We start from the raw sequence: 15,263 nt of genomic DNA on the forward strand, positions 1-15,263 counted from the left end.
CAGTCAGCCTGTTTGATTTTGAATTTCTACTCCACTAACTAGTGATATAAGCTTGGGAAATGTTATTAATCTCTCTGTACTTCAGTTTCCTCATCTGTATAATGGGGATATTAACAGTGTATCTACCATAGGCTGGTGTGAGGATTATATGAGATAATTCATGTGAAGAGCTTAACAAAGGGCCTAGTAGTGGCTCTGTTGTTAGGACAATCACCGTTCCCAGGGCCAAAGTAGTTCACTCACCAAGATGAGTGTCCATCACCTTCGCACAGTATTTGCACATGGCATCCAGGTCATTCAACTGTCCTTGAAGGAAGGAAATTTGGGCTTCTAATTCTTCTTCCTAAAATGAAGCAAGTAAAGATATGGAAAAATTTAAAAAATCAAATAAAATCCTCAAAGTTCTCCAATGATCTGGACTATTTTAAAGAAGTACAATGTCTTTTCAGTCCGAGATAAGGCATAACAAAATAGCAAATAAACACGAGCAAACCCACTACTGCCACTACCAGTAAGATGGAGAAAGGGTAAAACAGGGGCTGAAAAAACCTGGACTTTTCCTAATTGAATGCTAGCTTTGTGCCATGCGTCAATGTTTACCCCTACAAAAAAAGTACATAAAGTATCTTCTATAACTACCGAGTCCCACAAATCGGGAGAGTAAATTGGATTTCAGTGAGCCATACTCCCCAGGCAGCTGGTACAAAAAAATTACATTTTCTCTCACACACATTTGGGAAACTGAAGATTTCCATTTATATAAGACAAATCTCATCACTTTCCAGACAATGATAATCTCTTAAAAAGTGAGATTTCCCCAAAGCACTTGGAAAAGTTTTGTCCCTGCAGCCCATAAATAGCTGCTCTTACATTTCCTCTCTTGATATGACACTGGAGCATTTTATTTATTTGATTGTTTCTAGGAAAAATACTCTGGGTTGAGTAATTATCTAAATGGTAAAAGACAATCTAACTGTAACAAAAGGAAAAGTCTGTTGCTTTTTTTTTTTTTTTTAAAGAAAAATGATACACGTAAAAAATTTCCCCAGGATATTTAGAAGATTAAGGGAGTTTTTCTCAGAGAAAGAGAATTATCCTCATTAGGTAGGAAACTTTAAACCAAGTGAGCTAGAATACAAAGAAAATATTTTGCTGGAGCTGGAACAGGCTAGAAAATTGATTTTTCAGTTTTAGATGCTTGTCCTTTCACATAAAAATCCTGTGTCATTAAGAGGAAGGAAAGAGAAACCTACTGAGCTTTGCTTTCCTTAGAGACCGAGTATAATTTGACTTATAGATGGAAATTAACAGTTGAAAGGTTACTTGTAGGTGTATTCCATTTTAGCAACACACATATACAGCACTGAAAAGTACTGTTTCTAACTGCTGACTGGAGACTAGCCCTTAGGAATATGCATTTGAAAGCTTGACACAGAAAATAAAGCAGTAGTTTTAAATACAAATTATTGAGAAGAGTCCACTGTAGAATAACACCAGCACTAACCATATTCTTTACAAATCCCACCAAGTAAAGACAAATGCCACCAGAAGAAGCTCAGCCAAGGGATGATGACAGGGGCCTGTGGGAAGGTGGTGCCACCTTCCCGACTCTTCGGCTGGGCTTTAAGGTGGAAAAGGATGAGTGTTTCAGGGTATTGTTCTTTTTCTCCCTTTGTTTTGGCTGAGTTTCCCTGTTCTATCAGGACACTGCAGGAGAAAGAACACTGAGTGTTGGTTAATGACAGTTGTGGTTAGTTCCCAAAGATGGCCACCATCTAGTCCTTCCCTCATTGTACACCCTGTTCCCTCTCCTTGAACCTGGCTGACCTTGTAACTTGCCTTAATCCAGAGAACACAGCAGAGGTCAAACCGGGCCAGTTTGGCACTAGTGTAAGAGGCCTGCTGACTTCTGCTCTCACTGGAAGAAGATAGCTACCATGCTGTAAGGAAGTTCAGGCTAGAATACTGAGACAGGAGAAGAAATGTGGAGAGAAAGAGGCCACAAGAGAAGCTCTGAGTTCTAGACATGGGGATGAAGCCTTACTGGACCTTTCTGCTCAACCCATGTGAAGTCAGCCAATGAGTGACTCAGTCAACGCAGTCAACATCCTGTGGAACAGAACAGCCCACCCGAGCCTTATCCAAATGCTTGACCCATCAACCCAGGAGAAACAGTAGTGCAGCTGTTTGAGGACTGGACTTCTGGAGTGGTTTGTTGTCCAGCAACAGGTAACTGAGACAGTGGTAGCATAGAAAGAACACTAGGTGGGTATATGGCCTTAGGAAATTTCTGACCCTTCCATTTACAAGTCATGCAACTTTAAATAATCCTCTACCCAACCAGGGCCTAACTTCAGCCCTCTCTGGAGGAGGTACAAGTCTGACACTATGCTCTCAGGGAGCTTACAAGTGTGTAGTTGGAATAAGAAAGACACATAAATTACTAGAGTATGAGGTAGAGTACGTGAAAAAATTGTAATTAAATAGAAATAACGGCTGTGGGAAGCCCGGTCCCTGCTTCCTGTCCCTTCTATTGAACAAGTCACCTTTTCAATGTGTTACCGACACAAACCCAACCGGATGAGTCTAGAACTGTATTGAGGTGAGAGCTGGGCAGTCTGTTACAAGAAGGGGGCTGGCTGTGACCTGAGTTTTCCTCACATGTGACCACTGAGTGGGGGGCTGACAGCTCAGAGTGGGCAAAGGGCACCAGGCATACATTGCCTCCTGGCTTTAAAACATCTTCTCTCTTGTGTTAGTTTAACTTACTAGTAAATTAATCAATCATTCGTTAAAAACACAAAAGCCTTTGGCAACTTGAATCTCCAGCAGACATTCCTACCTAAATGGATTTATTTTACCCTTTATTTTCATTATAAAAGTTGGGAGAGAAGAAGCCAGAGGAGACATTTTAGAGCGGACAGGCCAGGGCTGTGGGTGTGAGGCAGTGGACAGCTGGAGGGAAGTATGTAGCTCCAAGGGGCTCTCTTCCTCAAAACACCTAACTGAACATTATTGTAATACAAGTGTGATGGGGCTGTTGCCCTGTGAACTGTGCAGTGCACAATCTGCACAAGTGTATGCGGAAGCCAGAGAGCACGGCAGCCCACAGCACACTGTGTGAGCGTGTGGAAGTATGAAAACACAGTTTCTACATCTGCACATGCTGCTTAGGGCTCTGGTGGCAATGAAGAGCATCCTGCTGGCCTAAATCCCAAGCCAACTTCAGTGCAAATGGAATCTGTACTGTAGAAAATGGCAACTTTTATTCATTCAAACCTTTTTTTCAAAGGAAAGCTCATTCAAAGACCCAGTATATGAGATAAGAAGAGCATTCTGGTTGAAAGAGGTTGAGGGGTCCAGGATCATCTTCTATTTGGAAATTAGAAATCAGTGTCTTATTCCTCTAAGTTTGCCTCATCTAAAACATTCCTAAACCCTCAACTATCACTCAGAATTTATAAATAGGAATGAAATCACTTGGAGGCAAAAAGGTGACTTGTCATTTGTTCTTCACTATATAATTACAGATAAAAGAAAGAGCCAAGAATCAGGCTTCTAAAATTGTGGAACTGATTTCATGCTGCTCTCTTAGCTTCTCATGCTCTACTCTCCTCCCAACTAATATGCTTTAAACACTGGCAGCTCCAGTCACTTGTTTTCAGTAAACTGGTCCTCTGTGATAAAAAACAAGTGCTGGGCTAACTGCCTTGTGGTTTTATGAAAACAGTAGTGTAATTTTTAGGTATAAACAAGACACTAAGAAAAATCTTTAATATATAGCAGGTCCTCGCATAACATCTTTTCACTCAATGTCATTTTGTTATAAAGTTGATGAGATGCCATAGGAACTAGATTAACTCTTGTTTTTATCAATTGGCCTATAGTACAATTGGCTTTGTTGTACGTCGTTTCACATAAAGTCACAGAACCTATCGATGATGCCAAGTGAGGACTTACAGATTTACCTCTGCACATATGTTTCTCTTGCCTGCCACTACAGAAGGGAGGATGAGTGCCACTCCATTGGAAGAGAAAAAAACCTAGCATCTAACCTTTCTATAGTGATTGCAATATTGCAGACACTAAACTTTGCATGCATTAACTCATTTACTCCTCACCACAAACTTATAAGGTGGATTCTCTCATTCTCTCCTACATGAAACATGGTCTCTTCCTTTGTAAACACATTCTTGGAAGTATATGCAAGGTTTAGACAGCTAATTGAGAACCCAAGTCCCTGGCTTACTACTCCCACTGAATAATCTCATATCTCAGTTTCCTTTAAAAGAGATTCAGCAATTACCATCTTAAGTCCTAACCCCAAAATTACTTACTAAATTGTTTTCCTTCCAAAAAATTAGGCCTAATTGGTTGTGTTCTGTTTTGTTGTTTGCTGAAAGATTTTCGTTTTCACTGTATCTGAAGAAATGATTATTTAGAATTTGCTTTTTCAAAGTGGTGTTTCCATTCACCCAAATAGCTTATGTGCTGTTATACTTCTACTCAAATATTTTATATCTCAGTTTTTTAATTCTTTTATAATATATGAATTTTATATATCAATTTTGTTAAATGATTTTATGTTTTTCTACTACTGTATATAATAGGACAAGCTTTTGTAGTTTATTATTTATTCACTTATTCATTACTTTACTCAATGAATACATTTGTGTTAGGCCTTGTGGAAAATACAGTAACAAATGAGACATGAATTCTGGCCTCTGACTTTAGAAGGGTAAGACCTAAGACTTGTACATAATAAAAGACGAGTAAGGAACCTGCATAATAGCAGATGCCTTCCAATATATAGAGATAGAAATGAAAGCAGATTTTCTGGAAGAGGCAGCATTATTAATGGGTCTTAAAGATGAAGGGGACGTGGCCCAGAAGAAATGATGGATAAAGATGTTTTAGGAGGCAAGGACCCAGTAAACAAAGGAGTCAGAAAAGTGTGGGACCTGCGCAGAGCCAGAGCTTGGAGAAGAGCAGAAGCTGAGGTCTGGCAGAAAGTCTTCCCTTCCTTTTTCATTCATCCAGATTACATTTTTACTTCAGATGATGTTTTTGGGGGATGGGGATTGATATGCAGACCGTGCTCGTAAAGATGACAGGCTGAGCAGTGTCCTTGTCCATGGACTAATGAAAACCCCGGGTCCTCGGTGCAGGAGAAAAGTGAGGCAGGAAGAGCACCGGGTGGAGATCTGCTTACTTCCATGCAGTACTTCAGATCACAAGAGAGGCAGATGAGAGAACCCACAACGACTGCAGGCAGCAGGAACAGGCTAAATACAGAAACCAGGAGGCAGAAAAGATGCCCAGTCTTTTTTGAACAGATGGGTGAACAAGAAGTGGGAAGTGAAGGAAATGGAAAGCCTCGAGGAGAAAAAGTGGGAAGGCCATGGATGTTCTGAGGAAGCTGTGGTGCACACAAGGGCCAAATACTCACACATGGTGTGGATGAAAACCAAGCCAGAGCATATGGTGTTGGCAGAGGAAGACATTACCAAGGGGAAAAATACATGGAAAAAGAGCACATAGAAGACTTAAGAGTATAAAAGTCAGTGGTACAGCCACGCTAGAGAGCAAGTGCAATATGATCGCAAGCCCTGGAACCAGCATGTACCATGTCTGTAACCCTGACCTGACAGCAAGTTCTCTGAGCCTCAGTTTCCTGTCTATAATATAAGGATAATGATAATATCTACTTCACATGATTGTCAGAGGATGTACTTTGCACAGTGCTTGGCACATGGTAAATACTCATTAATGTTCATGTTGTTGTTGTCTCTAGATTATTAATACAATTCTAGAAAGTTACTCCAAGGAACTATATATGCCAAAAAATAACCCCCTGGATATTCATCACACATTCAATGGCAACATGAACACACACACACACTCCACACAAATCCTACATGTCTAATGATAGGTGACTTCTGTAATGTGTAGTACCATTCATAAACAGAATATTATGCAACTTTTTAAAATGTTCTCCTAGAGAACATTTAACAGTAACATATTATACACTAATAGGGAAGACAAGTCACAAAGTTCTAGGTAGAGAGTGACTCTGTCAGACAAACTGATGGTCGCCAGATGGAAAAGGAGTTGTGGACTCGGTGAAAAGATCGATGTGATTAAGAAGTACAAATTCCCAGTTATAAAAATAGCCATGGGAATGTAAAATATAGCCTGGAGTTAATAATACTGTAACAACTATGCAAGGTGTCAGATGGGTACTAGGCTTATGGGGGGATCACTTGGTAAGGTATATAAATGTCTTATTACTATGGTGTACACCTGAAACTAATATAATATTGTATGTATATCAAATTCTTTTGAAAAAATATTTAAGTGATTCTGTTTAGAAAAAATAAAAGATATCCACCAAAGTGTTTTTATCAGTTATTCTCTGAACAGTAGGATTATAGGTCATTTTTCCTCCTTCTTTTTCCTTCCTTTCTTTTTTTTTTTTTTTGTGTGTGTGTGTGTGGATTTTTTACAATTAAACTGGATCATATTTTTATAATAAGAAACTCAAATTATTATTCAAATAACATAATACAAAGTAAAATTTTAAAAATGTAAATGGCATTTGCCAAGAGAAAAAAGAGGTGCCAATATTTTTAAATGACCAAAGTTGATTCTAAGTTAAACTCTACAAAATATCACAGTCCAGCAATTTTCAACTGGTGTGCTGCAAAAACGTTTTAGGACATGAAACACCTGACTATTTAGTCAGGGGCACTGACCTCTTTTCCCTTAGTTTGCCAAATAAGAAAACAACAGTCAACACAACAATAGCCATGAATGAACCAGGTGGGCCAGGATTTTGCCAGGCCAGCTCCCCTCTGACCCTGCTGCCTTGCTGGCCCTGGCAGCCAGAGACTCCGAACCCCGCCCCTGCAGCAGCCCAGGAAGAGCTGTAGTGCGGAGACACCAGGTGAAATACAGGGAGAAACTCATTTTTCCAAGCAAAACTTTTCTCCACAGATTTCACCTGGGCTTTTAGCATATCTCTAGAGTTGACCAATTACATATCAAGTCCACATTCACTTCATTGATCTCCACGTGAAAGAGTTTCAGACATCTTTTTGAAGTCAGGTATTGGCAGGTTAAAATAACTGACTCAGATCACGTATTTGCTGTACTTGGGACATACGGGATATGGATTATAAGTGATATTTTAAAAATAGAACATGTAAGGTTCACAAGATTAAAAGAAAGAAATTCCCTCTTATTCGGCTGCCTCTCATAATTTTTATTGAGAAACTAAAAATGATCTTAGTTTCTTACCCCATTTTATTTTTTTGGATCTACCTAATAAGGCAAAAATTTCCCATTGTCCGGTCATGAGTATGTTTTGTTGTTTTTTTGCAGAGGGTGCTAACCACAGCCTTTCTATGCCTCAGTGCTCTTAGCTATAAAATAGGAGGTAATTACAGCCCCTCATAGCAGACCTTGTAAGTCTGTTGAGGACTGAAGGAGCTAATGCATGTGGCCTGCCAAGAACAGAGGACACACATGGAAAGCTTTCTATAACTGTAGTTCCCACCAGTTCCCATCACCCACTAGAACATGCTCACACTAGGCTATATTTGAAACTGGCTTATCTATAGAAAACCTCATTTCTGATTTGGTATTCAATTAATCTTACATAGACTCATTCTTTTCAATTTCTAATAGGTACAGACCTCACCTGGGGAACACTGTTAGGCCTGGGTGGGGCCTGAGATCCGCATTGCTAACAAGCTCTCAGGGGCTGGCTGTGCAACTGGTCTATGGACCACACTTTGAATGGCAAGGACTTAGATGGCCCATCTCGTCCTCATATTCACTTCTGAGTACAGCTTTCAATCCCTTGGGAAGGTTGTAAAACCCTTGACTATTTCCTTACTCTAAGGCAGTTTTAATAGATGGCTGCATGATGGCTGCATGATCACATGCTTACGTGCTAACAGTCCAAAAGACCTCTCTCAACATGGAGTAGGATGCAGGGAGGAAGGAGTGGATGCAGGCATCTAGGACAGCTTTCCAGCCTCCCTCAACCGCTTTTCCACAGAGCAGCTTCATTACTTGCTTAGAACTAATTCTTAGACTATTAGGTATCAATCTGTTCTACTATAGACACAAGCGCTTATTTTAAAGCAAAATGTAAATTAATTTTGTTGAACTATGCATGCTCTCTTCTGTAATTTTGATAAACAAAGGCTTTTGTGTAAGTATCAGAGAATAAAAGATGCTTTTTGAACATGAATGCAATAAAAAGAAAATTGTAGAATATTTCCATTCATCTCTCATTTCCTGAAGATACTTTTATAATAATGAATAATATTTGTTAAATACTTTTAGCCGCTAGAAACATGCTTTTATATGCCTACTGCCATTTCAACACCGTGAGCTATTTTAATCTAACTTTTCCTTTCTAGACTTCGTTTACAAAAAACAATGAATAGAATAAACAGAAAAGATAAGAATGGTGCCAAAAACCCAGGATCATGTGCTACAAATTCTAAAGTAAACTGAATAAACTTACAATCCTGACATAAATATAATGGAAATTAAAATAAAATCTTTGAATAGAAAACCTCACATATGTGTAACCTGAGGAAGAATAAAACCTTATTTGCATAGTTACAAACTTTATTATTTGTAAAAATCTTAAACCGCTTTTTAAAATAAATAACTATATACATATGGTATATCTTAGAAACTTTGAGCCTTTAAAAATTCAAAAGGTATAAAAATGTTAAGCATAATTGTTCAGGCAACTGCCTGTCTTTTGAACATTTACCTGGGAAAGAAAGTCCATCCTAGAAGGGACTGTGTTTGGGAGGTGAATTAAATGGTGTTTGTGTGGAGAAATGTCTCATTTTTGGATTTCCGTGTTGTACTTTTATAATTAAGCAACCTGACCAATCTTTTGTAAACGAGAATAGCTCTCTCCTCCACCAGGCCAACTGGCACAGATGTAACTTTATTTAACCAGGGTTTTTCCCTCTCCACGCACATGTGATCAGACCAACTGATGCAACCAGCCAGCCAGCACCGGGGACTCCACCTGAGTTTCTCACCCTGTTGCTGGCAGGTTGAACCATCTATGTGCTTTCCCTTGCTGCTCCTGGCACCAAAAGTAGGCATGTGATGGCTGACCCAGAGAGAAGGGCTCAGCCAAGGTTGTTTTTCTTATAACAAAGCGAACTGCCCCATGTGAGGATAAAATGTGCACCCTTGTACCACTATTCTCTGGACTACCTGACCCCCACAAAGTCCAATTAGAGATAAACAAAAACAATGGCGCCCACAGCAAATCCACGCTGAGGATCAAGCATGGTTGAGGAAGTAGTTTAAGTTACAATCCGTAAAGGAAACCAAGTGCTGGAACAGTGCTGTTTAACACAAACACTATCAATTTTGAGACTTCTGGAAAGAAAAAGAAAAGGTGAGAAGGAAATAATTCTCTGAATTACCTGGTTTATTCACATGCCTATCACACTTTTGTTAATTCACTCCTTAAACTAACTGATAGAAAACGAATTTCCTGTATGTACCAACAAGTCTTATTAGCTTTTATATGTGGTTGGTGAATACCACTGGGGAATGAGGTGACTTTTCAGGCCCCTGAGGCCAAAATAAACTCTAAACACCTAAATCCTTGCATAGCACACAGACCCCTCAACCGCATCCATTCATTCCTAAACATTTACTGAGTGCCAGGTACAACATCTGCCACAGGGGAGACTGTGATAGTGACAAGTGCCTGTAAAAGCCTTTTAACTCAATACAAGTAGTTCTCCGACAGTTAAAGCAAAGGACATACTTACAAATAACTAGGGCATCCCCACCTCAATGCTGATGCTACTAATGTGAGGCTCTGGAATCTGAAGCTTTCATAAATGCTTTTCCAGTTAAAAAGTTTTTCTTTATTTTTTTCTGTCTTGTTTTCTAATGTAGACCATTACTTTCTAGGATTTAATATAAGCCCAGTTTGTTCGTGGCTGACTGCAATCATCATGCTCTGAGTTACTGCTCTGTGAGAAGTGCACAGACCACATCACTGAATGTTCCGTAACTCTGCCCTTTGCTCCCAAGCTTCAGGTGTGAGGTCTCTGGTGCTTACCACCTACAGTATTTCCATGTGTATGAATTCCTGATACATGGGCATCTAGGAGTAGAAAACTGGGAGGGGAAATAGCAGGTTCAGGGAAAGAGAGGAAGCTGTGGTAACCCAAGCCTCTGACTGACCCTCTGAACACAGAGCTTCAGCATGAGAACAACCGAAAAGGAGTTCCTTGGCCATAAGGTGTCAAGGCAATAGCTACCTGTGTGATAGACATCTCCCTCTTTGTTCAGTGGCTTAGAGTTCCCATGACAGGAGCAAAGCTTATCTTTCCCAAATTAGTGACCAGTGGATTCCTGGGAAAGTTAACAAAGGTGTTTCAAAGAATAAAGGATGAGAAGTTATGGGGCAGGAAATTTAAGAGCAGAAAGATGCTGGGTAGGAGAAAGTGGTGGTACCATTGAGGGGGGAAGAGGAGCATAACCTAACAGCCTTAGGATTTGGCCTCTGGCCTTGCCTGACCCCCACGTGCACAGGGTAGCTAAAAGTCCTCATGCCTCCCCTGCCTTGCACATGTGCACTTTGAGGCACTGTCCCCACGGCAAGGTGTCACTGCAAGACTAAATAAATGTCACATTTCAGGAAAGGTCACTGGAAGGAAGCAAACGCTATCGATGGGGCATTTAATTGAGCATGAGTCAAATGTACAGGGAGTTCTGTCCAGGCATTCTAAATATTTCTAATTGCTTCACTTGAGCTCTCCCAGACACCACCGTCTCTGCCTCCGGGGCAGTGTTTGGCATGGGTACAGTCTGGTACCTTTGCATTTCATGGAGATGATGGAGATGAGTGTCTCATTTGCCCCCAAAGGGCATCATATTCACGTTCCTAAAAAAGGCATTACAGTCAAGGTTCAGAATTCCATTTCCTATGGTCCTGCCTCCACAGGTTCCTCAGAATTTTGGTTGAAAATAAATTTATTGAAGCATAAATAAAAAGTTGTTAAAAAGTTGGTTATAAAACCTGTTTGCAAAAGAGAAACTAAAATGTCATCTACAAATAGTCGAAAACAGCTCTCTGTGATGCTCCCTTAGACGCTCCCATTTCTTTACAATGAGGTGAACTGGGGGAGGCAAACAGGTGGCGACAGGAAGAAGGGACACTCCTACGAACATATGTGGTCCACCTTCCTTGCCTTGAACTGATGCCCTGGCAAAGGACTGTGAACAAGGTTCAGATAACATTGCATAACTAACTAAATGTCATGTTTCAAATACCTGAGTTCAATTTAGCCTTAGATTAAAATTCCTATCATGAGACTTAGAAGGAGCTAGAAAAATTGCAGATGTCTAAATTCATTTTATATCTATTCATTTTAATAAACTGTATTAAATAGGAACAGGTATTTCAAATAGCACTGTATTTTAATGCAATCATTATTATTATTAAGTAATAAAAGATTATAAATGTATATTTATGAATTGAAAAAATCCTATAACTAGATAAATTCTAGATGCCAGATTTCAATTCCATATAGAGGCTCATAAAGAAATCCATTATAATCAATACTTTCCACATACCATGTGTTCTTAGAAAGTATACATCACTGACTGAAGAGAAAATCTGATAACTACAAAAATTCTGGCCTACTGGGAATGCCACTTGCTCAATTTCTTTCTTCCACTTACCAATCTAAATCAAGCTGCCTAGAAACTCATGGCTAATACATCATTGGTGGAACAGAACTGGTTCTTTAAAATGCAAATACCTTAGGGAATGATTAAATAAACCATTTTGACAATTAATAATTTAGGGATAATTCACCTATCAAATTGTCTAGTCACCCCTCCCTCACCACCTTTCCATACTGTCATGGGCTTCTCTAATCCTTTCATCTTACCAGAGATTGGTTGGGGAGGGGGCAAGGGATTTACTTTTGGCCAGTCAATGAGATGGGAGGGAAAGCCTGCTGGGGAATGTCCAGATAGACATCTCTAGAAGATGTGCATGTGTGAGGAGGGTGAGAGGAGGAATAACAGGATAGATACGTGGCTCTGTGGCAACCCTCTTGAGAACATGATAGGAGTGAGTTGAGGACAAAGCCAATAAACTCTTATTGAAATAATAAGCAATAAATTTCCTCATTGAGATAATCATTTCTTGTATTTGTACTAAAAACAACTTGATATAATCCCAGCTATTTTACATTTGCCAGAGGATGTGAGGAAGAAGGGAACACCTGCAACAGATATTCTGACTGCCTACTTGATATCCACCACTACTCCATTCTAAGAAACTGTTGGATATTCATAAGGGAATCAATGGCTGCATTTAATGAAAGAAGAAATATGTTTGTGGTTAAAGTCTGATTTCTCACATGGAGCTTATCTAGACCAATGTAGCCCATGGTGTTCGATCTTTTGAATCCATATTACTTATTGCCCTTACTACTTATACAGCATTTAACCATAAACTGCCTCTTATGTTGATGAGTTATATTTTTATTTAATTATTACTTAACTTTTGATGTGTTTCCCCCTCCTTCAGTTTCATTGTCAGCACCCTCATTTGGACTGCTTTCTCATAGTTCTAATGCAGATGCGTCTTAAATTCCAATATCTAGAACATGACCTGAAGTAGATTAGATCATGTCCAGGTTGTCTATACTTCCTCAAGTAAATATGAGTCTGCATTCAAATTTGTTTTCATTCATCTGACACTTTTTGTTATCTTGTCATGATAAAGAATAGATATATGAATATTACAAAAACAAATCCTATTAGCATGACCATGGTATATATTCAACCTGCCAAATGGCAATGATGAGTGCATGCAGGGGTCACCCAGACACAGGATGAGCAGCCCTAGTGGTGATCTGGACCAGCAGGTGGTTTTTACCTCACTACACATCTGTTTTATGCAGGGATTTTCAGCTCAGACAATTTTTATTTCCTGGGGCTTAGAGAGGATTCCAATTGGATATGTTTAGATCTTTAGAGATTGGTGTGTAACTATCACAAAGCATAGCAAAATGTCTTGCAGTTCATCAGGAACATTAAAAAAATCTTTTAATTGGCTGATGTGCTTAAATATTAGAACTTATTCACACAGACAAATCAATTTGAGTTTTTCTTAATGTTCAGTATGTTCCTTTTTCTTTAACCTTAGCAAAGATATTCTTGGAAAATTATTTGGCAATAATTGTAGAACATGTAACAGTGCCAAAATAAGTAAAAAATTATTTGTCAGATGAATGACCAAAGAAAATATATTTCTAGAAAACTAAGTATAGAATGTCATTTACATTATGCAAAATAAAGCATGAAAAATAAAAAGTATAAACATTTTGAATTTTGTCTGCAAGACTAAAAAAGTCAGGGCTTGATTAAAACTTGGGTTTGATGAGGGCATGAGTGGGGGAGGGGTGGGGGGGCCAAAGGGGGAATAAGGACACATATGTAATACCTTAATCAATAAATAAATTTAAAAAATAAAACCTGGGTTTGAATTAAGTGAGCCCAAGAGGCTTTTTTGGGAAACAAAGCAGAGGAATAATTGTCTTCAAATATCAATCCTCAAAACAATACTACTACTGATCATGAAGTAAGGTCATTTTTAAAACTTCCTACTAGTTTGCTCACATTTCAGAAAAGTATAATCATGTATATTATAAACACATGGCACAAGATTTTACTAATTACCTTTTTAAAGACTGAGTTGTACACTCTTTTATTATAAGGCCAAATCAGGGGCATTAACAGGAATGAATGTGTACAACTTCATCTAAAGATAGCTTGTGGTTTACAGAAAGGCAATGCTGAGAGGAAATAAGTTCTGAGACTTACTATATGACCTTGTCCAGAATATGTCACACCTATACTGATTTTGGAAATCATTTCTCAATGATTGGATTAGAAACACAAGCAGATTTAGACAAACTTAGGTTGAGAAGTAGTACTAAAGTATCTTTGTTTTGATGTCTCTTTTCAACTGCTATTTCATCTTTTTATTAACTGACACTAACCATTTCTCGACCCTGAGCCACTATAAAAGATCAATTTGAATCTTGAAATCTAAAAAATATATAGTTTAGGGCACTGGGTCCCAAAGAAGAGATATCTTTGCTTCAATTTGGACCACTTGCTTGTATGAAAAACTGATAATGATGAGGTTAATGAGAAACTATCTTGAACTTTTTAAGGACATGAAATACCCCTGTATCACGCTGACTGGGCTGGAAATGAAAGCAAAGTGGGCTCAGGGATGATAAATGCCCAGTCATAGGCTCTGATGCTACTGGGACCATCACGGGTCGGTATGTGGTTCCCATCAGAGAATGATTCCCAATTATGTGCACTGTTATGCTGTGATAAGCAACTCTCACCTTAAATTAATAGAGGTTCATTTATCACTCATACTCCATGTCTATCATGGTTGGCAGATGGGTTCTACTCATTGTGCCAGAGGGGAAGACAGAGCTGGGAGGATCCTGTAGTGACAATATATACATATCACTTCCACTCAACTCACTGAGCAGAACCAGTCACATGACTCTGACAGACTATAGGAGACATGGAGGTATAATGCTATCAAGAGCCTAGAATGGGGGAAAACTGAAATTATTTGGCGAAGGGCACTGACTACAATACATTATTTCATAAAATAATAAGCTAACCATTACTTGGACAACCATGAACTTTCTCTTGAAAATTTCTGCCTACGTACTTCCTACAAGTCAGGAAATAAATTAAATTTTGGATAGTAACTTGACATTCTGTTTCTTGGTTCACAGCAGGTCTACATGGAGGATTAGATTTACTCTATTTCTATTTTTGCTCCACTTCTCAGTTTTAAGTCACTGCATCACCATAAAGAAAAGTAATTAATTGGTGTTGTAGACTAATCCATATGCTACCAAAATTTGATGATGCAAATGACACATCTCTCCATATGCTTTTCTCATTTGTTATTCCTGACTCCGATTCTTCATAGATATGTTGTTGTTTTTCTGTACAGACATCTTCTCTTCTAATTTATTATGTCGATATATTCTATTTTTGTTGTAACTTGAAGTTATTATTTTTAATCTGTTATATATGTAACACTGTTAAGAGTCAAATGGTTCTACAAGGCTTGTTATGAAAAACATTTCACACAGCCCCACCCTCCACTTCCTGTTCTCCAGAAGTTACCACTTTTC

The 15,263-nt window shown here is 38.8% G+C and overlaps 1 protein-coding gene across 7 annotated transcripts in view; it reads right to left on the reverse strand.

Annotated features, from left to right (window-relative positions):
- The window catches only part of TBC1D5 (TBC1 domain family member 5), a 450,518-nt gene that overhangs the window by 21,998 nt on the left and 413,257 nt on the right, over positions 1–15,263 (reverse strand). For all 7 annotated transcript variants that reach the window (XM_036332709.1, XM_036332707.1, XM_036332712.1 and 4 more), the window contains one exon: positions 244–343. In XM_036332709.1, the coding sequence (XP_036188602.1) occupies positions 244–343 (100 nt within the window). The remainder of the gene's footprint in view (positions 1–243; positions 344–15,263) is intronic.

Source organism: Myotis myotis, unplaced genomic scaffold (genome assembly GCF_014108235.1).
Source record: "Myotis myotis isolate mMyoMyo1 unplaced genomic scaffold, mMyoMyo1.p scaffold_m19_p_13, whole genome shotgun sequence".
NCBI classification, from domain to species: Eukaryota; Metazoa; Chordata; class Mammalia; order Chiroptera; family Vespertilionidae; genus Myotis; species Myotis myotis.